The sequence below is a fragment of the Aptenodytes patagonicus genome, chromosome 5, assembly GCF_965638725.1.
Source record: "Aptenodytes patagonicus chromosome 5, bAptPat1.pri.cur, whole genome shotgun sequence".
Classification (NCBI taxonomy): Eukaryota; Metazoa; Chordata; class Aves; order Sphenisciformes; family Spheniscidae; genus Aptenodytes; species Aptenodytes patagonicus.
In genome coordinates this window covers 26,819,031-26,845,822 of record NC_134953.1, presented here as the reverse complement: position 1 = coordinate 26,845,822, position 26,792 = coordinate 26,819,031, and the positions used below count along the sequence as shown (strand labels likewise).

Below are 26,792 nucleotides of genomic sequence, written 5' to 3'. Positions count from 1 at the left end.
TTCTTCCAAAGGTCATAAACTCTCCTTTTTTTCCTGAGTTCCAGCCAAAGCTCTCTGCTCAGCCAGGCCGGCCTTCTTCCCTGCTGGCTCGTCTTTCAGCACATGGGGACAGCCTACTCCTGCTCCTTTAAGATTTCCTTCTTGAAGAATGTCCAGCCTTCCTGGACTCCTTTGCCCTTCAGGACAGCCTCCCAAGGGACCCTGTCAACCAGGCTCCTAAACAGGCCAAAGTCTGCCCTCTGGAAGTCCAAGGTGGCAGTTCTGCTGAACCCCTTCCTTACTTCTCCAAGAATTGAAAACCCTATCATTTCGTGATCGCTATGCCCAAGACAGCCTCCAACCATCACCTCACCCACAAGTCCTTCTCTGTTCACAAAAAACAGGTCCAGTGGGGCGCCTTTCCTAGTTGGCTCCCTCACCAGCTGCGTCAGGAAGTTGTCTTCCACACATTCCAGGAACCTCCTAGACTGTTTCCTCTCTGCTGTATTGTATTTCCAGCAGACGTCTGGTAAGTTGAAGTCCCCCACGAGAACAAGGGCTAGCGATTGTGAGACTTCTCCCAGCTGCTTAGGATTCAGTGTCTAAAAAGCAGTTGTATGGAGCATAAGCCTAGTCAATATTCCTTACGGCATTTTTTAAGGAGGTTGCTGCTTTGGTTGATAAAAATATCTGCAGACGTAAAATGGGCCATTGTACTTAATGAATTGTTGCCTTTCCATAACACTAAATGACATTCTGTTTAGCAAATTAGAGCTATAGAAAGGTGTCAAGGTACATATCAAACAGATTAAGACATGCTAATTAACAAATTTCAAAAAGGTACGTGTTAACGGGAAACATAATTGCATAGTGGTGTTTCCAGAGAAGTTCTCCTGGGATCAGTGCTAATCCAACACTTTGAATACTGCAAATCAGTCAGTCTTTAAATTAGCTTTCAGTACATACTTTGAGAAGATTTCCATGTCAGTGTATAATTGCTTTATAAAGTGCTTCACTCCTTGGATGCTGATGTAATTAAATCTACACCCACTTTTTGTCTACAAGTTGCTGGAACCTTACATATCTCTGAAACTGAAACAAACCTTAGTTGCTTTTTAAACTCATGTCAAGAAGACAATTTTTGTGTCAAGTGATGTTCCATTTTCTAGTAGATTGTCCAGCCATTTCCTTGACCTTCCTCTCAGCTTTGGTGAAGGTTTTCTGTGACACCCTGGACTGGTGTAAGGAACCAATGCTGGGTTCCTACCAAAGGCCTCTTTGGTTTCATGGATGGAAAAGCATGATGTGGTTTAATAAACTTCTTAAGCATTTTTGTAGTAATACATTTTGGAGTCGTTTGGCACAAATCTCCATTATCAGCTCTTCATACCGTTCCTACACTCTCAAATGACTAACAAAATAAAACAGAAGCACCAGTGCTGTAAGTTTTGATTAATACAATCTGGGAAGCTTGAACTCAGGAAATAATTTTTCCTGCATTTAAAAAAAATATTTTTTATTGCTGCATTAAACAAAAATACTTGCACTGTCAGGGACTTGGCGGTTATGATAGTGATGCAAATTATTGATGCTAGTCAGTAATGGGCACCATAATGCCATTCTGTCTCACAGCACCTCATCTGTCACACTGCGTTGTCTCTTGTAGGCTATAAGCACTGGAAACTATCATAACACTCAAAGAACACCTGTGATTTACTGCCTATATGCCAAATAACCAAACACGTGAAATAAATAATTTCACTTACTGATCTGGAGATACATGTATGTAAAAAAAATCTATATATCCAGACATGTATATCTTCTGACATGACCTTTCTCACTTGCCACTTTTGAAAAAGTTTCCCAGATGATGCTGGGAAAAAAAAAGCAGAGAAAAACAAAGTTTAAAGTGCGTGAAATGAGGACGGTTTGCGCGAAACTTTATTAAAGCTCTAGTGCAACCTTTTTTTAAGGGAAGAGGCGAATAACATTTAGTGCTGTTTTGATTGGTTTTTGGAGATAGACGGTCATTTTGCATGTGGCAGAATATTTAAAATATTTTGGTAACATAATCTTTACAAAACTACATGTCTAAAAGTGAAGATGACTGTTTTACATTGCTTCTTTAAATCAAGTGTCTCTTCTCACAGCAGTATATGGGATTAAATTATTTGTACAGATGTGTACTCCAGTTTCATTCACTTTTTTAGCCCACAGACTTTACCAGGAGGCATTGCTAACCCGCATATACTGCGCCAAGACTTCAATCTGCCAGGTATGGGTCACACAGATCCAGTAGCAAATTTTATGGGACTTACAGAGCAGCGCAAACTCCTGCTGTGCTGTTGGTTAATTTGCAGCTCCCCGTGCAGGCACTCCTGAATGCCACACAGATGGTTTGCATCAGGAGTCAGTTTTGTCCGTGCTATAGAAATATGTGTTTTACATCAGGTCTCGGACTCGGGCATATGCAGGGCACTATGCAGGCCACTCCAAAGCGATATGTAGCTGGCGTTTGCCCCCACCACCAGTACCCACCACCTCTGTCGCTGTTGTTAGTGCCTCCTTCCACTGCCACTTCCAGTGGCAGTATCTGACAAAAAAGTGTTTGATCCCTGCTGGATATGCAGATTCTTTATATGCAGATCTTTGGCTATTCAAAACCCGTGATTAGAGTATTCCAGTAATTCCTTATGTATTCAACCTTCTGTGGTTTTAATACCTTTTAAAAAGTTACTTAAGCCACCTATATCTGCATCTCTGAGCTAGAATAGCTTCTTCCAGAAATATATGCCTGGCAACAGTCTTGAGTGTTTAAGTTAAAGATAGGAAAACATTACTGTGTGAGCAGCAGGCATGAAAATATCTAGTTTGATAAGTATATAGGCAGTTTTCTTCATGATGTTACTATTTTGGAAGAGGGAGAGTATTTAAAAGTACTTGAATATTCAATATGTATACAAATTGAATTTCTTCCAGAGTAAGAGTGCTGTGATTATTCTGCGGTAACTGCACGTGAGGGTACTTGTACTCCGCCTATGCAGAGCTATTCTGATCCATGTCCTCATTGACAATTCCTAACTTAACTTCTTGCTAACTAAAGAAAAATAAAAGTTACCACAAAAAGTCTTCTAGTAAAGCTTTTTTTGTAGCAAGAACAGTTTAATGATGTTAGGAAGCATTTTTATGTTTGATGTGAAAAGAAGAGCACTTCCAGGAGAAGAGTTTCCCGAGACCATTGCTCAATGCCTCTACTGAAATTGCTGACGAAGGATGGTAACGCACAAGGCTTCTTCCTTCGAAACTACCCTGAGACGTTGTCACCGCTCCATTGTCGATTGTCCTGAGTCCCAGTCGCTGGCACTGAGTTCTGCTTTGTTCTGCTTTGTGATACCAACTTTGTTTGGGGTTCTAAATGCTAATGAATGGCGCTTTCTTCTGTGCCTGTGATAGAGGTTGGTTTCATGGTCCCAAATAACAGTGCCCTACAATATGCTCCTTGTAAAACACCTCATTATGGTGTATATGGAACAAAATGAGATGGACAGGCCTCTTTCCCCATTGTCTCTGCTCTTGGTGAGCCCCTTAAGCATTACACAGCTCCTAACAATCATAATGTGATTGTGCATATATAATATAATATATTGTGTATATAATATATTATATATGCATATAATATATTATGTCTAGAATGTGTAGTGAATGAAATTCACTAGAAGAAGGATGTCGAGGTGCTGGAGCGTGTCCAGAGAAGGGCAACAAAGCTGGTGAAGGGTCTGGAGAACAAGTCTTATGAGGAGCGGCTGAGGGAACTGGGGTTGTTTAGCCTGGAGAAAAGGAGGCTGAGGGGAGACCTCATCGCTCTCTACAACTCCCTGAAAGGAGGTTGTAGCGAGGTGGGTGTCGGTCTCTTCTCCCAAGTAACGAGCGATAGGACGAGAGGAAATGGCCTCAAGTTGCGCCAGGGGAGGTTTAGATTGGACGTGAGGAAAGATTTCTTTACTGAAAGAGTGGTGAAACATTGGAACAGGCTGCCCAGGGAAGTGGTGGAGTCACCATCTAGTGACTGAAGTATTTAAAAGACATGTGGATGCGGCGCTTAGGGACATGGTTTAGTGTGCCTGGTGGTGTTGGGTTGACGGTTGGACTCGATGATCTGAGAGGTCTTTTCCAACCTTAATGATTCCATGATTCTATAATCTTTACAAGTGATGCTGTACTTACGCACTGTTGTATCTGAAGGCAGCCAGGCTGCATTATTGGTACCGTATGTGGACAGTACGTAAAATTATGGCCTTTGCCTGTGAATGTGACATGCAGTAACATATTACAGTATAAATCAGGCTCCCCTCAGGCAAGCACACGGCAATACAATAAATATTTACAGGATGAGCCCCCTGAGGTGTATCAGATCGCTTCATTCATCATCTATGCACATGCTACCGCCATACTTCTGCATCAGTCCCCCACCGGACAGAAGCCCCCGGGGGCCTGTGGTTCAACACGGGCTTTCCCAAGGCAGCGCTCGAAGGCCGGCGCTGGCGTCACCCCGCGGGGGCCGGGCCTGGGGCCGGGGCCGGGGCCGGGCCCTGCCCCGCTCGGCCCGGGCGCTGGCGGGAGGCGGCGGCGCAGACAAGCGAATCTTCCCGGGCTGCTCGCAGCCAATCCGCGCCGCCCGGGCTCACCCCCCGCGACGGGGAGGGACGCGGGCCGCCGCGCGGCCTAACACGCCCTCTGACCCGCTCCCGCCAGGCATGCTGGGAGCGGTAGTTTCTTCCCAGCCGCGCTCCCCGTGGGGCCGCGGCGCGGCGCGCGGCCGGAGGACTACAACACCCAGAAGGCCGGTGGGCCCCGCTCGCCGTCCCGCCGCGCTCTCCCCGTCAGTGCCTACGATCCCCAGCGCGCTCCGCGGCGCGGCGGCGGGGACCGGGAAGGAGAATCCGGTCCGAGAGGGAGCGGGCCGGCGGGGCGCGGCTGCGCAGAGCGCGGCTTCCTGAGTGTCTGGTGGCGGCGGCCATTTTGTGGTGCTTCTTCCCTCTCCTGTTCGGTCTGCGGTGTCGGGACCTGGCGAGGGGGCGAGACGGAGCGGGGGGAGCCGGGGCCCTCACCCTCACCTTCCCTTCGCCTCCCTGCGCGGCGGAGCCCCCCTCCGGCGCTGCCCCCGGGTGCAGCTGAGAGCGGCGCTCGCCCACCATTATGGAAGACGACGGGCAGCCCAGGACCCTGTGAGTGGGGAGGGAGCCGCGGGGCCGGGGAAGCTCCGGGGGTGGGGAGGGAGCCCCAGCGGGCCCTGGGCGGAGAGGGGCGGGGAGGGCTGGGCCGGCGGCGGGGCGAGGCGGGGAGGGGGATGCACTCCCGGAGGCATGCGTGGCCGGGCCGCGGTGGGGGGCGGGGAGGCGCGGGCCGGGCGGGTGCGTGGAGAGGGGGGAGAGCGGGGCCGGGGGGGCGAGGAGGACGCAGGGGTCCCGGGGAGCGGAGGGAGGCGGCTAGCGGGCGGGAGAGGTGGGGAGGGTGTTTGAGGGGAGAGCGTGTGAGGGAGGGATGGGGAGCGGGGTCCGGAGCTGGTCGTGGGGAGGGGGAGCGGGTGTTGGCCGAGGAGCGGAGGGAGAGGAGACCGTGCGGCACGGGAGAGCGCAGCTGCCAGCAGCGGAGACAGGGAGGGCGCAGGCTTGCGTTGCACCGATTCAGGGCGAAAACGGGGGAAACCGGAGCTGCCGCCGTGGTGGCGGCGAGGGGACTCGGGATTTAACTAGGTCTGTATCCAGTGCCTGGGGGTGTAGGCGGGGGGGGAGCCCCGCTGCCCGGCCTGCGGGCACAAGCCTCTCCCGGGGCCGGCGCCGGGAGGAGCGGGCCGGGTCGGGTCGCCCGTCCTCGGATCCCCGCTTCACAGCGGTCCCGGCGTTAGGAAAGTTCTTTGTGTTCTCCCTGCGGTGGGTGAGATGGGGAACGCCGTAGAACGAGACTCTCTATAGCGGGCAGGGTAGGAAAAATTGCTTTTCCCTCCAGTATTTTACAGTGTGGTTCAATAACAGTCTCTTGGGCCCTGGCAAAAGAAATAACTATATGTTGGCCGTGTCTCTCTAGGCAGTGTTTAATCAGTTGGTGGCTGTCATCTGTTTAAAAATATAAATTTGAGCTTTTTTGGTTGCTGTTGAGTTCTTTTCAACTCTGCAGGTATGGTTTTGATGGGTTTTCTTTGTCCTGTTGACTTATATGAGGGGGGCTAGTATGTATGGTTAGACACTTGAGAGCACGTAATTCTGTTGTTGATTATTTTAACTAGTTCATAGATTTTCAGTTTCCAGTTGCCAGAGGATGTTACGTGCTGTATGAACAGTACAGTGTTTGGGCTGTCCATATAAGAAAGGCAGTCTCAACAGTACAACGTTCAGGCTGCCCATATGAGAAACACAGCTCAAGACAGTGCGAATGAAGTCTTTGTCTATTTAGTTTTTGGGACAGTAGCCTTCAGAAAGGCTTTCAAAGATAATTTGGATTGAAGGCCACTTTAAAGAAACTACTGAAACAGAGTAAAATATCTCTGAATTGCTTTAGTTTGTTTCTACTATCAAAATGATGACTTGGCATTTAAGGCTTTTCAAGGCAATTTGTGTTTTTTCTCCTTCCTATGTCTGCAGAAGTTTTTTTAACTTGTTTATGGTGTAGTATAAGTACTTAGTCCTTGCTCCCTGAGATGCACAGTTTAAATAAGCATATCTTAAATGCTTTTTGTGTTGACTACCCAAGTGGTCTGAGTTTGCTTGGCCCTGATAGTGGACATAGTTTTCAGAGCGTTGCTTTAGAATGAGAGGAGGGGAAAGGGCAAAGGTACACAGTGTTTTACTCATTTTTATTTTCAAGGTTCCTCTCTTCCTGATTGGCTCCTGTTTTTTTAAATCAGTGCTATATCTAGACTAAGTTTTAAGATGTTTTTTTACTGCTAACAAGTTCTGGTACTTGGGAGTGGGTTCTTCTTACTAAAGCATCCATCAATGGCCTGACTTACCCCATAGTCACTGACAAGAAAAAAAATACATTTGTACTAAGATGTCTGAAATAGCATCTCTACAGCTGCCCAAGATGTTTTATTGCACACGTGACTCTGTTTAATTTGTCAAACTAATAAACAGCACATACATTAATTTCCTAGTAGTCTTGTAGTAACCATAGTCATGTAGGGTTACTTTCTGGTAATTATTTGAGGGCTTTTTTCATAGAACACAAAAATTCTGCTGTAGCATTTCTTACATCTCCCTCTTGTCCCTACTTTTATCTGAAATATGTTTAAATTTAGACTTGCAAGTTGTGTTTTAAAGATTATTATCCTGGATACTACTTTTCATGTAGAGCAGTTATGATCTCTCATATAAATAAAACTCACTGGCCTCCAAGAACAACTAATAATAATGTTCGTTGAACTCCTTGGTTTTGTTTGTTTGTTTTTATGGGGGGGGGGGGGAAGCAAGTGAAGAACAAATTGTTTCTGTAGCTATTTGATCATGTGCATAGGCACTTGGTTGATAGTTTGTTTAAGTGATACTTTATGAATGTCTTTATTTCATTTGTTCCTTCAGGAAAGAAAAACTAAACCTGTAGGTTAGGAAGGAGTTTTCTTTTTTAACACTTGCAAGCAATTTTTTTAATTATAAAAAGAAAAACCCACCTAACCACTGTTCACCTAACATTTATGCCCATCTTAAATATCGCAGGAATAATAATTGTTTCCATTTGCAGTACTTACAGGGCTGTTATGTTGTTTTCAGTCATGATAGGTCAGTCATGAACATCTAAGTCAAAATGGTTTCTGAGGCTTAATATAGAAAATAGACACCATTTGCATTTTTATTTCTCACATTTCATAACTAGTAGGCCTTCATAGACATGTGAAGAGTAACATTCAATATTTTCTGCCAAAAAGTTTTCCTTACTGCTCTAAATAATTTGAAGATAACTTGAGAAAGGGGCCTTTTTCTAGGGTTTGTCACCCCACTTAATTCAAACGTGATACAGAAAATTCACAACGTGTAATTTTTTAGCTGGTCCTAAAATGAGCTGTGGGCTTCTGATTTTTTTTTTATAGAACACTTGAAAGCTGTTTTCTGTGAGTACTGTCGGATCTCATTCCATCACAAGCTGTATCAAAGTCCTTTTTCTACTTTAAAGTGGAAACTGAGCTACCAGAAACCTAATGTGTTGCTAATGTTACCAGCTGTCGCTGATAACCGTAAGAAAAGTTCCAAATTTGTATGTTCTTCTTATTAATGGTTTTAGAAAAAACTTCACTGAATACCTACAAGATATTATATTATTAGCCTTGCCATGGGATATTCTAAGTGTTGTGGAATTTGGATGGGGTGCAGAAGTAAGATTTCAGCTGTGAACCAGGAGCTGGATTCACTTCTCTTATACTTTCTTTCAGTTCAGTTCTCTTGTAGAGGAATACTGTCTGCTAGTGGAGTCTACAGAACGGATTTTTCTTGGTATCATTTTATTTCCAGTAGCTCATTAGCACTAGGCAGAGATGCTACTAGAATTTCTATGCGCTTTTCACCACATCAGTTACCTTAGTGCTTATCATACTTTCTTCATTTAACTATGGAATCTGCCACTTCTTGCATGTTGTCTGTGTGAGTGTGAAAACATATTTACTGTCTTTCCTCCAAGTAGTATGTAGGGGAGTTTTGTGGACCTAAAAGTAGTGGCTGTAAATGTCCCTTTCTTCCTTACCTGTCTAGGATACAATGAAAACCTTCACAAAGAGGATTTTTCTGTTCAAGCCAAAGAGTTTAATTCTAAAACTCATTACTTGCTGATATATGCTTCTTTTATTCTTTAGATAATTTTACAAGATCTCTGAATTTCAAATACAGTTTCTTACTCTTTGTGTTGTCAGCAGCATTCAAAAGTGTAATATATTGAAATTTATATTAGGAGATATATATAGATATATATACATGGTTTGGGGTTTTTTTTGTATGTGCTTATTAATTGGTATTTAAGTGCTTCAAACTTGCAGAAGGGAACAAACACTGTTGCCTGTATGCAAAAAGCCACAACTTTTGCTGCCCTGTCACATTAACCAAGACAACAGCCTATAAAAGTATAGTAAGTGCTTCTTCTCTGTTGGGTTTTATAATTTTTAAAAAGTTTGAATAATATATCCTCTAGAATGTAACAAAACAAAAAGATTGAAATACCATGCAATAGCATGTTAAAAGCCATATGTTTTCTTCAGGTGTGGTTCTGCTTATTTTGATTTCATAAAGTAGAATAGAAAATACTGTGTTATGTTATATCATGTATAAATTGAGATAGAAAGGGGAAAACTGGGTGCACCAATAGGCTGGCGATGTGTGGTGGGTGATTAGCATCAACTGAGGAAGGTTTTGTGTTTCCAGAAAGGTAAGGTTTCTGTTCCTAATATGTTCTTTCCTTAGTTATATAGTACATTGTACACTGAAGATGTTTGCTTGCATGGTGTTTTTTTAAGTCATCTTTAACTGTACTGAAGGAGGTAATGTTACTGCAACCTACTTTACTTAAAGACGTGAAAGTAACCATCAAGTCTTATTTTTTAGTGTATTGTTTCAAATTTATAGAGGTTTGTATTCCCGTATTTTACATGCAGTTCAAGAGATTTGGGTCTCTGTGGATGTTGCCCTTGTTACATGAACCTTTTATTGTGAAGTATTCTCAGCAGGTGTATTATTCATGTTTCAGAGTGTTAGCAGCTTGTGAAAGGTATTAATGCCTTCTGACTATGGTAATATTAAACATCAAAGCAGTATTTATCATATACATTTGGAGAATTAATGGACCATTAGGACTTTACATCTCATTTGAATCTAGCAATCAGGTGGTCCAGAAGTACACTGCTGATTTTTATGAAGAGGCAGCCTGTTTCATAGCTGAAGTTCATGATGCAACATTCTCATTCACAACTATCTTGATGAAGACGTAGTGGTATTGGAAAACCACCTATGTCTCTTCTAGCAGTTAGTATAATTAGCGTAATTAATGTAATCTTACCTTAATTTAATAGATTTCGAAGGAATGGCTTTTCCTGGCTTTTTTTGTCAGACCAAGAGGAACTCTTCAGATTCCTTTTCAGAATTCTTACATTTCCAAAATCCATATTAATATTATGCAGAAGAGGCTGAGATTTTGTTTTTCTATAGTGTTAATTGTACTTCTTGCTGTATATGATTTTGCAGTAGAAATAATGTTAATAGGACTTCACTATATTTAATTTCATGTCAATGCTACTGTACAGGTGCTTATATCGGTATGCTGTTAAGGCGTGATGTTAACTAATACTGTTCTACAGTGTACAAAGGAAACAAGTACTAGTAATAAGTTCACAGCAGTACTGACACTTTATGTGGGAATTCCTACTTGTAATTATATTTTCCATCTGATTTTAGTAGTATCTGCAAAGGTTAATATTTCCATTTAAAACTATTAGTGATTTACAGTTTAATCTTGGTGAATGATTAACAAAAATTTAGTTAAGGTTTCAGAAAGAAGGTACGGATAAATGTTTAACTGCCAAGTTTTCAGAATAGAGAATTGTAAAGTCTATGAGATGGGCAATTTGTCCTTTAATGGGTCTTACAGAATTTTGCAGTTTTTAACTTCTTTACTGAAAAGCTTCATAACGATACAGGCTGCAAATGTAGCTTCTGTTAATTCGTACATATTTAGTAAGAAAGTAATGAGTACGTAAAAGCTTTTAATGGATGTTTCTATATTCAGGTGATATATAAGAAACTCATTCTGGATCTTGTGTAGCATTTAAGTCCTGACTGAGAAGGTGCAGAACTGTTTCATAGTTGTTGAAAGAATAACAACATAAACAAAAATCTGTTGATATCATTGTGTGGTGTTCAGATGAAAACAGACAGTGTCCATTAATTTTGCTGAAGCTAGATGAAAGTCCAGTTGTCAAACACAGAAATTGCTTTTCAAAATTTTTAAAGGGATGTCCATTAAGCAAAAGAAGTGTGCACTTCTTAAATTAACTACAACTTAAACTGTTGTACTCAAAAAAAGAATTTGGCTTATGCATAGACTAAGAAATGCTGGTTCACGTGTATGTTCACTGAAGTGTATTAACAGCTCAGACTGACTTTAGTTTACTGTATTATGACATTCTATAATAGATTGGAGTAAAATTAATAAAATGTATATTGTTTCAACAGCTAAGTCACAAAAGTTCTGCTCATGTTATTGGTTGCATTTGAATACTTTATGTCTTGACAGGCTCACTTGTAAAGATAATGAATGTCCCTGTGCTGATGACTTTTGAGTTCTGTTGCTGTGACAAGCCTTTCTCTTAACTGATCACTTTGTTTACAATTTGATTACAAATTAGTCACTTTTTTTAAGAATTCAGTTTTGCATTCATGACTCTCTCAGCCACCTCTGTGACCTGGTTTTAGTTTTTGTGAGTGTAAAATGTAGCAGAGTATCTAGAAGTAGTTCTAAAACTCTGCTATTGGATTTCTGGCTATCTGGGTAAATCTAGGACTCTATCTAAAACTTGGAATTATTTCTAAGGTTTTATAAATAAAAAAATCAGGAAGTGTGGGTGATACTAAAATATCACTGCCAAAATTTTGGGGAGTTTTACAGAGGTGGTAGCTGTTGAGATAGATGCTGTGCGGAGCATTCCTATGGCATAATGCTGCATAAATTGCCTTGCCTATTGGTGAGTGGGCTGGTTCTCCAAATGTTCAGGAAAACAGAAAAATTGAGTTGGTTGCTTGCAAGGCAGCACAATTTATGTCTGATAGCTACTACTGAACTAATGGGAGTTAGATGTGGGTTTGTACCCAAATTCAGAAGTAGTCTTGATTAGATGCTCGGTGGGAAGAGAAACTTAAAACATCGTTGCCCAGTTGGTTGCTTGTTCTACCCAACATTCTTGAGCAATGAGCTTCCTGCCTTTGACATTTCTCTGCCAAAGAAATGATTAGCACTAGATATTGGTATCCAGTATTATGTCTGAATTAAGCTTCATGTTCTCAGTTGTGTAGCCAACTTTATAATTTAGAAACCACATGAATGCTGCATTAAAACTATATCATGAAGTAATTTGTAAACACTGTCTTTAAGATACCTGGGATATTTAAAGGGAGATTTTTCATAGTCATTTAAGATTTTAAAATCATAATTACATTTGAAAAGATGAAAATTTCTGGTTTAAAATGTTGGTTTTTTATTTCCTTGTGTAGCTATGTAGGAAACCTCTCCAGAGATGTGACTGAAGTTCTTATACTTCAGTTATTCAGCCAGATTGGACCATGCAAAAGCTGTAAAATGATAACAGAGGTAAGGCCTTCCACATCCACGGGGATAGCAAATATAATGTAACTTAGGATAAAGTTGTGCAGAATAAATGGAGTTGGGGGCTTCTTTTGACATTATTGGTAGTGGTTTTTTTAGGTTGATTGTGTTTGGCTTTTGGGATAACTTTTTGCAGAAGAGACCTGTTGTGTATAGTCCTGTACTTTTTCCTGTAGCCCTGATGTACCTTTTACCAGCTGATGATGAGATTCCACTTTATTGAAAGGATTGTTACCCCCTCTTTTCAGAACAATGTTGTTCTGATGATCAGAAACCTTATTTGTTTCAAGTGCTATTCATGGCTATTTTGTACATTTTTCACTTTATTTGAACATAAGCCTCAGTAATTCTTTTCCCTCTCAAATGCTTCTTCACTATGGATGAAAAGCGTAAAATCCTTCAAAATAAGTTCTGCTCTTCCTGAGCCTCTTCTGTGGCAGTGTGAATAGCTCTTGTCTGCACCTGTCTGTTCTTAAATTAATTTTTTCTTGAAACAAAGTGACAAAATTTCCGTAGTATTCCAGATAAGGTCTTTTGTACAAACTGGTGGTAAGTATTAATACTTTCTTCTCTCAGTTGTAAATACTCTGGTACGTTTAGGGTTGGTAGCCATTTCTGTGATCTTGTTGGCACATCCTAGGCAGCTTCTTGCTCCCTAATATTTTTCCTTCCTTGTGCATTTAAAACTGATTAACTTTGAGCAGGCAGGGACTAATCGGAACTTTTGCTAGGTTTAATCTTTGGTTCTTCAACTCTGGTTTTCTGTATGCTCTTCCTACTTTTTACTACTTCTTACGGTTCGTACTAACTTGTAATTACAGATTGCCTGAGTACAGTCACATTATTTTTTTTGTCAAGATCATTAATGAAAGTATTAAAAGGCAAGTCTTGCGACCAGACTTCTTTAGGAACACTACTAGTAACTCCTCTGTGGTTGTCTTTTCCATTCAATGTGACACACTGCTTTTTTTTTTGTTTTTTAGCTGCTTATTATCCACCTGATGCTTGTTTAATCACTCTCATCTTTGTCTTAACTAATGATTTCCCATGTGGCACTTTATTGAAACTTTTTAGTGAAGATAAGAGCTCTACCACATTTTCTATAAGGTTATTGAAGAAAGATAACTAAACAGAAGGATAACAGAGCACAGTTGTTAGTTTTTCTCTGAAGAAAGAGTTTTGATTGTCATATAGCCTTCAGAAATAAGGTACTGCTGCTCCAACCTTCAGCTGATTGAGAGGAGTTAGCATCAGTTTGATTTCTTGAGAACCAGATGAGAAATTCCAAGTCACTTTACCTTGATTGAGGCTTTGTGGTTTTAAGATTTTACATAACCATAGAAATAACAAGTGAGACATCTTTATGAAATAAAGTAGATAAACAAAAAGCTACTTGCAGCTATATTCAGTCATACAGAGGTGAACGCACTCAGCTGACCTTAGCACCTGTCACCAAGCAGTCAGCAAGTGCAGGTTGGATTCTAGGCTGGAACTGGCCTGCAGCTACAGTGCTTTTAACTGCAAAGTACCTGTCTGTACTGTCCATCTTTCTAATCAGTGTGTTGTAAACTTTTCATAGGCACTGAGTTACATTTAAGTGGTTCTTCCCTGTCCATTGTTAATACCACCATCAGTCAAGTTTATACCTGAATGTTTTCCTTTTGTGGTGTGTCCATCCCCCATCGTCGTGTGTCCCCCCCCCCCCCCCAGTGTATCAACTGTTTGCTCACTCTTTTTCATTTGTAGAATATGTGATATGAACATGTCAAGTGTTTAGAGATTTCAAGTGTTTATTTTGGGGGTATATAATACTTAGAGGGATGGTGTGACTAGCATTTACAGGTATCTTGAACACCTAAAGATCTGGGCATCTGCAAAAGAGGCTCTTCTCATGTTCAGACAAGGTCTTAGTGTGAAAGAAGACCCCCCACACACACACACAATCTAAAAGTAAAATTGCACTTCAGTTGAAGTACAAACTGCACTAATTCTGTTAAGGCCTTAAACGGGTTTCCAAAATCTTGTTTTCATTGCAGCAGGAAAGTAGTACGGGAAGAGGGGTGAATTAAGGCTTACTGTTTTGGTAGATCTGGGGTGAATATGCTTTTGGAGCACTTCATGGCTGTTGTGACTTAAACTCTTTTTTATAATCTCAGGTATACTTTCTCTTGCCGGTTCATTTTGCATCAGTTAGAGAGACCTAGTACTGACAGTGTTTAGAAGGATGACTTCAGACTACTTTATCGTTTTAGGTATATAAAGGCCTTGTGATCAGTTCAGCTATTAGATCTTAATAGCTTCCCTTCTTCAGGTGAAGATAGAACTATGTTTGAAGATGTACAATCCAGTTTTACAGGGCAGAATTAGGATTTCTTTGCCCGTGTAGGCATGCCTGAATTTCCAGAAATTAAATAGTAAAACTGGTAAAGGCCTACTCTTAACTTGTGTTAGAGCTATGCTCTGTCTGACACTGGGGGAGGTTGATGTGCAAGAATACTGATGCCAGACTAGTTTCTTTACATGCTAGACCCTTCCCTGTCCTTGTAAGAAATAATTTGTTTAGTTTAATATTAATGTTTATCATCTTTTGGTCCATGTACATGCAGAGTAGTTAAAGTAGATATTTTGGCGTAAGGCTCTAGTTCTTGTACTCATTACATCTTTTAGGCGCATTAAATCCAGTGTTAAAGTTGGCATTCTAATCATCATTTCCACTTGATCAACTTTTCTGGAAACTTTTACGTTCTTTGCACTTAATATTCTGGTACATTTAATACTTCAGTGAGCTTTGTTTGTCAGTTAGTATTTTTAAAGGTGATTCAATAGGCCATCCTACAAAAACAGGTTATACCCAAGATTTAACAGAGTAACAATCAGTTGATTAATATCTTTTTCCCTCGGTCAAACTATATTTTGAGTCCTTTTAAAGGGATATTTCCCAGTTGCTGGGTATAACATTTTTCACTTGAGACTGAGAATATGCAACTTCTAGGTTGCTGGCTGCTAGTGATTTTCAGGCAAATAAAAGGAAAGACTTCTTAAGTAGGAGGAGAGAGAAAATTGGCGAAAATGTATCTGGGGAACAAACCTTTCAAGCTTTGAGTATATACATGAGGCAGAAAACCTTTTTTGTTCTTCTCTCTATTCTTCCCCTTTTTTTCCCCCTTCCATCCAGTCTGTAGATCACTTTTCTGGTAGTTGAATTATTTTTAGTTTAGTAAACTTGAAGTACTGAGCCCTCATACAAAGTAAACTGTACTTCAGAAATTGCTAGACCTTTAATAAAAAGTCCATCTTAATAAATCTTGCATTTAAGTGTAATGTCAAAGGCTATTTCATAAATCTAATGCAAATCATTCTTAAAGTTTCTAACTATAAGTAATATATTTTCCTGGATTTTCTTCTCAGCAACCCGATAGCAGAAGGGTCAACTCTTCTGTTGGATTTTCTGTTTTGCAGCATACAAGCAATGACCCTTATTGCTTTGTGGAATTTTATGAACACAGAGATGCAGCTGCTGCATTAGCTGCTATGAATGGGAGAAAAATTTTGGGAAAGGTAAGTTGCTTACATTGTAATCTTAGATTTAAGGAATATAGGTTTGTGTAAAAATATTAATAAAAATGTGGGGCATTCATTTTGTTGAAGATGTTTACCAAGGTTAACTATTGTTAGAATAATATTTTAAAAATACTGATTTTAAAAAGTAAGTCTTGTTTAGGAAACATAGTTTGTGATGTTTTGATTACTACAGCATTTTATATTGAATGATGATTTGTAAACATTGACAGTTGTAATCCACCCTTGAATGAACTTATAAAATGTAAGAATTTTGTGAATTTATACTAAATCTTATACTTATTTTCAGGAGGTCAAAGTAAACTGGGCAACAACACCAAGTAGCCAGAAAAAAGATACATCCAGTAAGTAAAGTAATGCCACAGTATCACTTCTACACAAATACTTCACAACGTGGTAATAATTTGTCATAAATGCATTTAAACATAATTTTTCTCCTTCCCATCTTGTGTTTAATAGAATTTTGCAAACTAATTCTTCTGTTTCTGCTTTACAACTGGGGAAACTGGAGTGGACAGATTAAATTGCTGCTGCTCATCAAATGGAATCCTGGGCGTTCCTGGTTCCCAGTGCTGTGTGCAGAGCATCACTTTCTCAGGAGTTGAAATTTTAGATAGCAGTTAAATATTTGATTAGTAAATTATTTATTTTCAGATCACTTCCATGTGTTCGTTGGGGATTTAAGTCCAGAAATAACAACAGAAGACATCAAGTCAGCATTTGCTCCTTTTGGTAAAATATCGTAAGTATCATAATAAACATTTCCAATATCAGTTAGAAAATATGACAGTGAAAATTTGTTTCTGAGTTGAAATGTTACTTCTTACCTTTTTAGATAATTTTTCTGATGTTAATTTCCTTATGTTGGGTGGGTGGTAAAGAGGGGTTATTGTTTAATCTCAGTATCTATCACGATTGTAAATACAGTAATATAATTGTGCTCCGGTTTTGCTGAAAGCAATGTGCTTTTAACCTAATTTATATGTTAATGTCCTTCAACTTTTTATTAAAATTTAATTACTGTTCCTAAGTGTGACTTTTTGTTGTTCAGAATGTGTACAGAGTAGTGACTTGACAACTGGTATATGTTGCATCCTCAGTGTATTTTGTATGCATTCATACTGCGTTTCATAGGCAGTATGGAAAACTGGGCAATTAGAATATAATTTTATGAAGCAGCTAGTTGAATAACTTGTGAACGTTTTGAAAAAAGCTAATTCTTACGAGAATGAAATCTACTTCTTTGGATGATAACGGGATGAATTAAATATTATAATATTTAAATGAAAGAATGGTGGATTTACAATATGTGCACATTTCTGCCAGTTAAGAGAATGTTTCTTTAAACTTCTCATAGATAATTCAGGTGTTACTAAATCACCTGGTGTTTTAATTGAACATATTTAACACTACAAGAATCCTTGTGAGTGCTAAAGTATGTATGTCCTTAAGAGTACTGCTACAAAAAGTCTGTTAATCTTCTATCAGTTTATCTTTACAAAAATCTTTCAAAGTTGCACATGAACGTTTTTGTACTACTTTACAGGAATATATTTCTAAGAACAAAATTCTTATTTTTCTCTTGTTCTATACGCGTATTTTTAAATGAATCATAAATCTTATTTCTTACCTCTGCTATTTTGTTTACTTTGCTTTTTGTCTCTTAATGTGGTAAGTAGTACTGTTTTAAAAATCAATTTAAAGAGAATAATTCAGGTTTCTGTTTCTCAATCTATATTTATACCTGAGACCTGCAGTTTTTCTAAAGTCCAAGTCACAATTAAAAGTAATAGCATTCTGGTTATTTTGCAGAATTGCTCATAAGAATGGACAGGATCTTGAAGGCTAACTGCAAGGAACTGTGCACACTGGAACTCAGTTGTAGATTTTTTCTCATTTCTATTTATTCTTATTATACATTATTTATATATACATATTTTAGTATTTACATTTTAACATTCTATATTCAGTGCAGTTCTATATTTCCAATCATTTTAACTTACTCACTAAAAATTTCTGTGTAAATTTGTTGTTTTCGTACTGGTGTGCTTAGCATTGTTGTTAGTTTTATTCTCCTTTCTTAAATTTCTGAAAATGTCAATTTTTCAAAATTTACAGCTACCCAAACTCCAAAATGATGGTAGAGAATTGACCAAGAAAAATAAAGAAATCTGTTAACAGGCCATGTATGCCTTTTAATTCCTATTTTTTCCTCTTTTTCGATTTTTTAATATTTCATATATTTTGTATCACTAGGCAGAAGACATTTAACTATATAGAAAATGCATGGTAAATTAGATAGAATTGTTACAGTAATTTATAGTACAGTAAACCTTAGAGGACCCTAGCCAATAGAATATTAGAAAAGGAAACTTTGTTTCTCTTATACTTCAAATTTGAACATTCTAGTTTTAGCCAGTATAGGTTATGTGGATAGGTTGCATGTTTATTACATGTTATTTTTTTTTGTCCTACTGCTTTTTTCTAACAGGTAAAGAAGCAATAGGGAGAGTTCAGGAATGACTGTAGTTTTAGGGCTAACTGAATTTATAAGAAAAAATTATGCTCACAATACAGTGTGTGTGGTTCCTTTTAGTTTTTATTTTGCAGGTTATTAATATTACCCTCATATAGCTGTGCTTCTTTTCACAGGGATGCACGGGTAGTTAAAGATATGGCAACTGGAAAGTCAAAAGGCTATGGTTTTGTATCTTTTTATAACAAACTGGTGAGTAATCACAATGTAGATTTGAAATAATTGCCTATTTTCTGCTTCTAGTTTTGCTTCTTTGTTTATATATTCACTATGTATCAGACTTTCCCAAGGGAAATAAATTTGTGTGTACGGGACAAATTTACTTTAGTCAAAAACTTCCGCTATTTGTGGTTAAGGGTTGAAACAATTCAGATGACAGCGATGCTATGATAACATTGCAAAAAAAGATGCAAGAATGTTGTGAAAGAAGATTCCTGAACATAGAAAGCTTGTCTGGGTGTGTTAGGGTAGTTCAGCTTAGTCTGTGGAACCATCTCTCCTGCGGTGAGTTGGGTGCCTGGTCTGATCAGTAGTGCTTTGGGTCTCTTAGCTGTGGCACCGTGCCAGGTCCAGTGCGGTTCCCTGTGTAAGGTAGGAGCCCCTACAAAACGATGTCCTGGAGCCCTCAGTCCTGAGGAGTGCAGTGCCACGCTACACAGCAGGGTTTGGTGTTTGCCAGGTTTAGGTTCATGCCACAGCTCAATCTTTCTGGGGACCTAACGCAACCAAGTGTGTCATACAGTGAAGCATGGCTGGATTTATTTGCTTGAGCTCTGCATCTCAGTAAAGCTCTTGGTTGGTCCTTTGCTTGAGTTGTTAAAACTTTCTGAAATCCAAGATGCTTCTTTGTATTGAGTAATTAATTTGCAGCTAAGAGTGGATTCTGTACTTCTAAAGCATTTTGCTTATGCATATTGTAAAACTGAAGGTTCTTGGTTTTGTGTTGGATGGTATTACATAATGGATAATGTTATGTATGCTTAGGAAAAAAATGCTTCCGACAAGTGACTAGTATCCCTTTCTGATACAGATATTAAAGATGTTATTTGTAGAATTTAATCAGTACTGATAAAAATAGTGCTATGCCCTACCATTTATAGCAATACAATTGACTCAACAAATAATTCTTGGTAATTTGGAAGTTAAATAAATGTTTGGCAGCACAGGAAATTTGTGAAAATCAGTTGGAAAATTGAGCTGTATGTGTTTAGAGGTATGTTTAGGACAACATGGGGAAACTGTAAACCGTTTTCCTTAATAGGAAAAACACAGTTAAGGATTTTAGGCATATAAGCCTGTGTGGACTGACTTCTGACGAAGTCCTACATGTCAAGACTCTTTCTGTCTTCTGTAACAGTTTATCTGGAGCTGAATCTTAATCAGAAGAAAAAGTTGAAATTTTTCTTCAGATTTGCAAATGCCATAAGATACTACAATTGAATGCCTTGATTTAGTGTATTTTTTCCACTTATACTTCGTTTATTTTGTGTTGCAGCTGAAATAGGAAAGAGGAATAGATGCCTTATATGATAAGGGAAAAGGGGTACAAAGAAATCATATGGTTGTGTTTGGTTTCTGTGACCATAGGGGAAATGTTGTAACAGTTATACGGAATGCAAGTTACTGGATTCTTTTAAGACTGAGCTGTAAAAACTCCAATTTAAAATCTGTATTCATTCTGCAAAATTAATGGATGAATTCTAAATGCAATACTAAAAAGTACTTCTAAAATTTATGTCGTGATTGCTGTTTGTTCAAACAGCAGCTGCACCTGTAGGGTTATGGCATGACCATCCTGAGCTGGTAGTTTGCATGCCTCCAGAGGGCAGAAGAGAGGATGGGACAGGGGGGTGTGCAAATAATAAATAAAAGGAAACTTACATGCTCAGTCTATTTGTATCTCAGCATTACAGTTTCTTAGTAACTACCATTCAGCCTTCCCAGAACTTACAATTTTTCTACCTAAACTTGGCCTATTATGTTGCGTGCATATTAAGATTCTGAAAAAATACATTCAGATCTTATTATACAATGTCTCTTGCAAACACGTACTGCATGGTATAAATGTTACTTGGGTTACATCTGAAAAATTTTTCAGTGAGGTATTTTGATGATTAAAAAGTCTTTCCTGACTTTTCATCTGTTACTATTAAATATACTTTTGTGTATTGTATTTTTAATACAGTCAATTGGCAAAATAATTTGATTTTTTAAATAAAATTATAGTTGTTTTATTTCAGTAATTGCTTCTGGCATCTGTATGACCTTTGTACTTTTTTGGGCAGCCTTTAAATATTCAAATACAGATGCTTGTTGTGTAAACATAGTATATGTATGATTGTAGTTAGCTTCTAACCTGTGTGTAGGAAATGGGGGTGGGAGGAAGATTTTACCAAATCTTTTGTGAGAGCCTTCTCTGTAACTGATTGGCTTCATGTTACTTCATTCTTGGCTGCTTGCTGTGGTTGTTCAGAATTTCATGTACTTTTTAGTACTGTTACTGGTTTTGTCAACAGAATTAACTGACAACCAAGTCTTTCTTAGAAGTAGACTTGTACATCCTTCTTGTTTGGATGTGTTATAATCTTTATTTTAATCTCTTTAGGATGCAGAAAATGCTATTGTACACATGGGAGGCCAGTGGTTGGGAGGCCGTCAGATCAGAACTAACTGGGCAACACGGAAACCGCCAGCCCCCAAAAGTACACAAGAAAGTAAGACCTGTGTGTAATGCTGTGTTGCGTTTGCTCTCTTGCATGGCACTGTTCAATGGAGGAATAAAACAACATGACTCCAAAATCATGTCACTTAATTACATGTCTAGTTTGACTTCCAGATCTTAAAGAATAGATTGGTTTTTGTATATTATATCAATGTAGTGGTGGCACTACTGGTCTGTCATAAAATATTGGTTGTGTTTGTTAAATGTATAATTCATACTTGTGTACAAGGTAAGTATTTGGGACTTGGTGGTTACTGTTAGCTTACTGCTTAAAAACAGCCTTCTCTCTTTATAGATAATACAAAACAATTGAGATTTGAAGATGTAGTAAATCAGTCAAGTCCAAAAAACTGTACTGTGTACTGTGGAGGAATTGCCTCTGGGCTAACAGGTATGATTTGTTTCATTGCTTTTTTTATTATTGAAGCTTTTTGGATGCCAAGATGGTTACTAATTCAAAAACATTGTATGTTGTAGATCAACTTATGAGACAGACTTTTTCACCATTTGGGCAGATTATGGAAATAAGGGTGTTTCCAGAAAAAGGTTACTCATTTGTCAGGTATGGACAGAGAAAAATAAAATCTGTGATTTTGTTCACGTAGTAATGTTTCATCTTTCTGTAATTTCACTTGATTGAACTTCTGCTGATACATTAAAAGCTGTCACCATATGTTCATAGAGAAATTTGGAACTTTTAAATGTGGCCACCAGTCTTTTTACCTGAGAAGATGAATATCTGTGAAAGCAGATCTTTTTCTCTGGATTTCCTGTATGTATGGAGTCACTGTTTTTTAACAATCAGGTGAAAGTACTATAAAGCATAACATTAGTTTGTTTTTACGTTCTTTAGATTTTCAACCCATGAAAGTGCAGCACATGCTATTGTTTCAGTTAATGGAACCACAATTGAAGGACATGTTGTTAAATGTTATTGGGGTAAAGAGTCCCCTGATATGACTAAAAACTTCCAACAGGTAACTGCACTTTAACTTTTTCATTGTATCACAAAAGCAAGTGTATGTATCTGTAATGCCTTCCCACTTATAATAGCTAAATTTTGTGATAGTGTTCTTATGAAATTCCATGTTCTGTCTCAGTTATGTTCCAGTTGTTCATCAAATTGGGCTAGTGATTTTGATGGAATATCTGTTACTGTCTTCTGGATATGATTCAAGATAGGGAGAAACTTTGAGGTAATTCTGATTCTTGCTAGTTCACTTACTGCAGACTAGGTGACTGTGCAACCAAATATTCTTTGGTATTTCAAACACACTCAAAACACGTTTTTCAGTACAAGGATCTAATTAAGTCACAGTGTTGTCTTATTTATTTTTAGCCCTGTGATTGATATAGCCAAAAATTTTGCCTTTAGCAGCACAAAAGGAACATAATCCATCTATAGAACCTGAAGTACTATGAATTATTCTCTCCTTAGGTGGATTACAGTCAGTGGGGTCAATGGAGCCAAGTATATGGAAATCCACAACAGTACGGGCAATATATGGCTAATGGGTGGCAAGTACCATCATATGGAATGTATGGCCAAGCATGGAATCAACAGGGTTTTGGAGTAGAGTGAGTAATTGTATTTAATTTTTTAGAATATTCCAAGAATGTTATATCTGAGTTTCAGGCTCATTTGATTCAAGGATTGCACAAGGTTTCAAGCCTTAGGTGGACTCCTATGTGCTTAAAGCTTAATGTTTAACGATTACCATGGACCAAATAATGGGGTGAGTCACTCTGACTTGTACTTGATCACACATTTTGTGGGTATGGGTGTTTTGAGACTCAAGGCACAAAGACTGCTTCTGTGGTAGAGTTTCGGATGGTGGTCTTGTCTGATATCTAAAAATTTTCTGGACTCTGACTTGAAGCGGTGAATACCGGAGAGTCTGAACCAGGGAGCTCAAGTATCTACCTAAAGGGTTCATAACCCTGGAGAGAAGAAACTACATACTGACATTTTAACTTGTGCAGTTTCAGAATTCGGGTGGGCTTTTAATACTTGATCTGTTGAAGACTGAAGTCTTCACAACAACTTTTTGTTTTAACATACTTTTAAAATAAACTTCTTTGTTTATATATTTCTTCGTTATCTCTTGCCCTGATTAAACATACTAAGCCCTGATAAACCTATCGCTGGTATTCATGCTAATTAGGCGTTGGGAATTTTTTGCATTTCTGCATCACTGATGTTGACTTACAGCCACCTGCATATGTACATGCCTTTGGAGGCGGTTGTCCTATGCAACTAGTACCCAAGGTTTGTGGGGCTTTTTTTTCTTTGTTCTTAAAAAGCTTATGATATTTTCAAGAATCACATGTTGTAGCACTTAACCTGAATTACTTATTAAAGAGAAGAAAAAATTGTTCTATTTTGGTATGAATAGTAGTGTCGGAAGCCTGTTTTACGTTCTCTTTTTTTAGTCTGTTGTCTTCTAAATGACTCGACTAGCTTGCATGATTATTTTTCTTCTTTTTTTTTTTCCTTTCCTTTTTTTAACTTATCCTGTTTCTTTTTAAGCCAATCTCCATCTGCTGCCTGGATGGGTGGATTTGGTGCTCAACCTGCCCAGGGACAAGGTGCTCCTGTAATACCTAACCAAGCTGGATATGGTATGGCAAGCTACCAAACACAGTGAGCTGGGACTCTGTTTAAAAGTGTGTATTTCATGATAGGCTGCAGTTTCCAGTGACATTCTGAAGACTGGAATGTAGACAATGAAAAAAGAAAATATTTATTTTAAAAATGGAAATGTTTGGAACCTTTAGCACAGCTTTGCTTTGGTGAAGGACACAAATGTCTTCTAGTTCTGCCTTTTTAAGTTTTTGTTCATGATGGATATGAACATGTTTTTCTTTGTGTACAAAAATTAAAAATAAAGTCAATAAAGACAATTCTGACTACAAATTTTGATATAGTAGGAGAAATGGCTAATCAATTTGATCTTTAGGTTACCATTCCATTTTTTTGTTCTGTCTTCAGTGTTTTATATCACTGTGCTTTTTAAGAGAAATGACGTTGAAAAACAGCAAGTTGCTTTTAGTTGAACACACATCCTGAAATAAACTGTGGACCAATCATTACAACCTGCTAGACAGTATTGATTTTTCAAGAAACCTATGGGCATAGCTCAGAAAGTATATGTAGGTCTTGGAATAATTTTTTAAAAAAATATTTAATTTTTCTACATGCTTAAAGAAAAGTCTGATACAAAGAATAGTTGTCTACAATGAAAAACAGTACTGTCTGAGTAATTTCACATAACTTTCACTGTCCACATTCAGGCACACATTAAAACTTTTCAGAGCTGGTTTGCTTACTAAGACTGTAGTAATTTGCATTTAATTTTGAGAAGTAAAAAAGTTTTTGCAAGTATGTTGTTTGTATTCAAATCAGACAGTCATACTTATGCTTTTACATAAAGTTTGAAGGCTACACATTGTAAATATTTCATAATTACAGTGTTTCAAAAGCATGCTCAAACATAGAAGTAGCAATGTAATTATTCAAAGTAATACTTAATATACTCTACTGCTTTGAATGCAGTAGATTGACAAGAATGTGCAAGACTGACATTTCCAAAGTTGGCTATTATGTAAAGTTACATAAAGAACTATAACAAAGAGCCTTAATTTTAATTTCATAAATCTTTAATGCATCACCTTTTTGTCATTAGAAATACGGATTTTTTGCTTTACATTATTTGGTATGTAAATACCTTGGTTAACAACCTTGTAAACCTATTTCAAGGTTATTATAAGTTGTATAGTATCTTGAGTGTTTTGAAAAATCTTGATGTTTTTTAAGTCTAGAAATATTTTGCCCAAGAATTTTTTAACAAGATTGTTAAAAACATCTTATTTTAGAGACTATTCAATGTGCCATTTGGTAAATGGAGATGCAGTTGAAACAGTACACTGAGTTGTGACTTATTTTTAATTAAAGTTTTTGTCTTTATGGGTGGTTTGCATGTGATGAACCTGTACAGAGGCTGGGTTGTTTGTGTACTGAGTGTGTAAATGGATAAATCATGAAGATGTTTAAATGGTATACTTGGGTTATTTCTGAATTATTTTATGGATACATTGATATAAACTGCCTCAATAAATTTGAAGTTGAAAATGAATGTAAGTTAGATATAAGTACTGTGTCTTACCTGTGACAGCTAGGGGGTGCAAATGTTTCAGCTGTATACTGAAATACACTGAGGCAGGCACAATTAAAAAAACCGTAGGATTTGCAGTGGTAGTTCAGTAAAGCAAACTTGCATTTTAAAAGAAACGGAATGTTTGATTTTAGAGATGATAGTTCTAAATGAGTGTCTGAGAAGCTGCATATTTTCTTTTCTGTTTCTTACCATGCAGGTGTTGCAAGTTAGAATAGATTTTGAAATGGAAACTTGCAGTTTTGTTAAACCCAGCCAGGTTGTGCAAATAACTACACTTAATGCTGTAGCAAATCACATGAGGTTTTTTCCTCCTCTTTTACTTGACATGCTAATGGTACCTTGACTTTTAGATCAGGTTGAAAGCGAGATATACTGGAAGAGCAGTTTAGTCAGGTGGCTCAACTGTACCCAGAGATACTTGTAACTCTGGGCATCTAATGCATGCAATAATGACTGCAGTTAGCGTGGAACCATAAGTGCTTGTGATGACAGAATTGGCCCTTTATCTCTGTTTCTCCTTTATGGTATACATAGCGTTTTTCCGCTCAAGATAGGAATCTTGTCTACGGGACTCTTTGTTTTTCTATAAATTTTGTATATATGTGTATATCTACGCGAGGATCGGCCTATACATTGTAGTTTGGAAAAAAAATCACAAGTAAGTTTGCATTTTTGTTACTTACCTGGTTTAAAAAAAAGAAATCATGAGTCAGTAGATATATGAATTGCAAGTTACTTTAGGATTTCTTAGACTTCTTTTGAAATCTGGGGTTTCTACATAATTCTAGGTGTTTGACATACGACTGTGTTCTGGATGCATGCTGGTATGTAAGCAGTATGTTCTTTAGGCGCTACTGAAGATTTAGATGATGCAAGTACATTGCCACATAAATGCCCATATAAATGGGTGTAAGATTAAGGCAGTGATCTTTCAGGTCTCAATGTGTAGATCACCTTAAATCTGATTACTTAATATGCCTGCTGTAGAGCTGGGCCGTACCTGACCTGTATTTCAGGATGAAAGATAGGATATACTTTCTCGTTTAAGTCTTTTGTCATTGATTTTTATACAGATTTTCTTTAATGGTGATATTTCTTCGCAGACTGGTCAAGATATGGGAGTCTCCAGTGTCCTTTAATGTTTCTGTAGCACTGCAAGGAAGAGTTGTAATTTGGATTGCTTTCTACTCGGTAGCGTTCATAAATGCATCACTGACAATTTTTTGGCACCAAAGAGCCTCTTGCACCATACTGCTTTTATGAGTGACTGTTACACTGTTGTAATTTCTCTAACTACAGAAATCAACCACTACCTAACCCCTTACCACTAGGATTTGGATTTCAAAAAGTATTGATTTATCATGGCTTAAGTTGATGCGTGCAACCTGAAGCAAGGTTGTATTCTGCATTTGCAGAAAATGTTCAATAAAAGTGAAACATGATAAAGGGC

At 38.3% G+C, this 26,792-nt stretch overlaps 1 protein-coding gene across 4 annotated transcripts; it reads left to right on the top strand.

Annotated features, from left to right (window-relative positions):
* The first annotated feature begins 4,995 nt into the window (after window positions 1-4,995).
* On the top strand, window positions 4,996-26,792 carry TIAL1 (TIA1 cytotoxic granule associated RNA binding protein like 1). 4 transcript variants are annotated; one of them, XM_076339136.1, is made up of 12 exons: window positions 4,996-5,204; window positions 12,216-12,312; window positions 15,787-15,885; window positions 16,196-16,250; window positions 16,561-16,648; window positions 18,559-18,634; window positions 21,048-21,156; window positions 21,460-21,555; window positions 21,642-21,726; window positions 22,018-22,141; window positions 22,603-22,742; window positions 23,695-26,792. In XM_076339136.1, exons 1-12 carry the CDS (start codon window positions 5,176-5,178, stop codon window positions 23,810-23,812), a joined length of 1,116 nt encoding a protein of 371 aa, XP_076195251.1. In that variant the 5' UTR covers window positions 4,996-5,175; the 3' UTR covers window positions 23,813-26,792. The 4 variants fall into 4 exon arrangements, with proteins under 4 accessions (XP_076195251.1, XP_076195250.1, XP_076195252.1 ...); XM_076339135.1 differs by having other exon boundaries at window positions 15,736-15,885; XM_076339137.1 differs by lacking the exon at window positions 4,996-5,204 and adding an exon at window positions 8,982-9,084 and having other exon boundaries at window positions 15,736-15,885.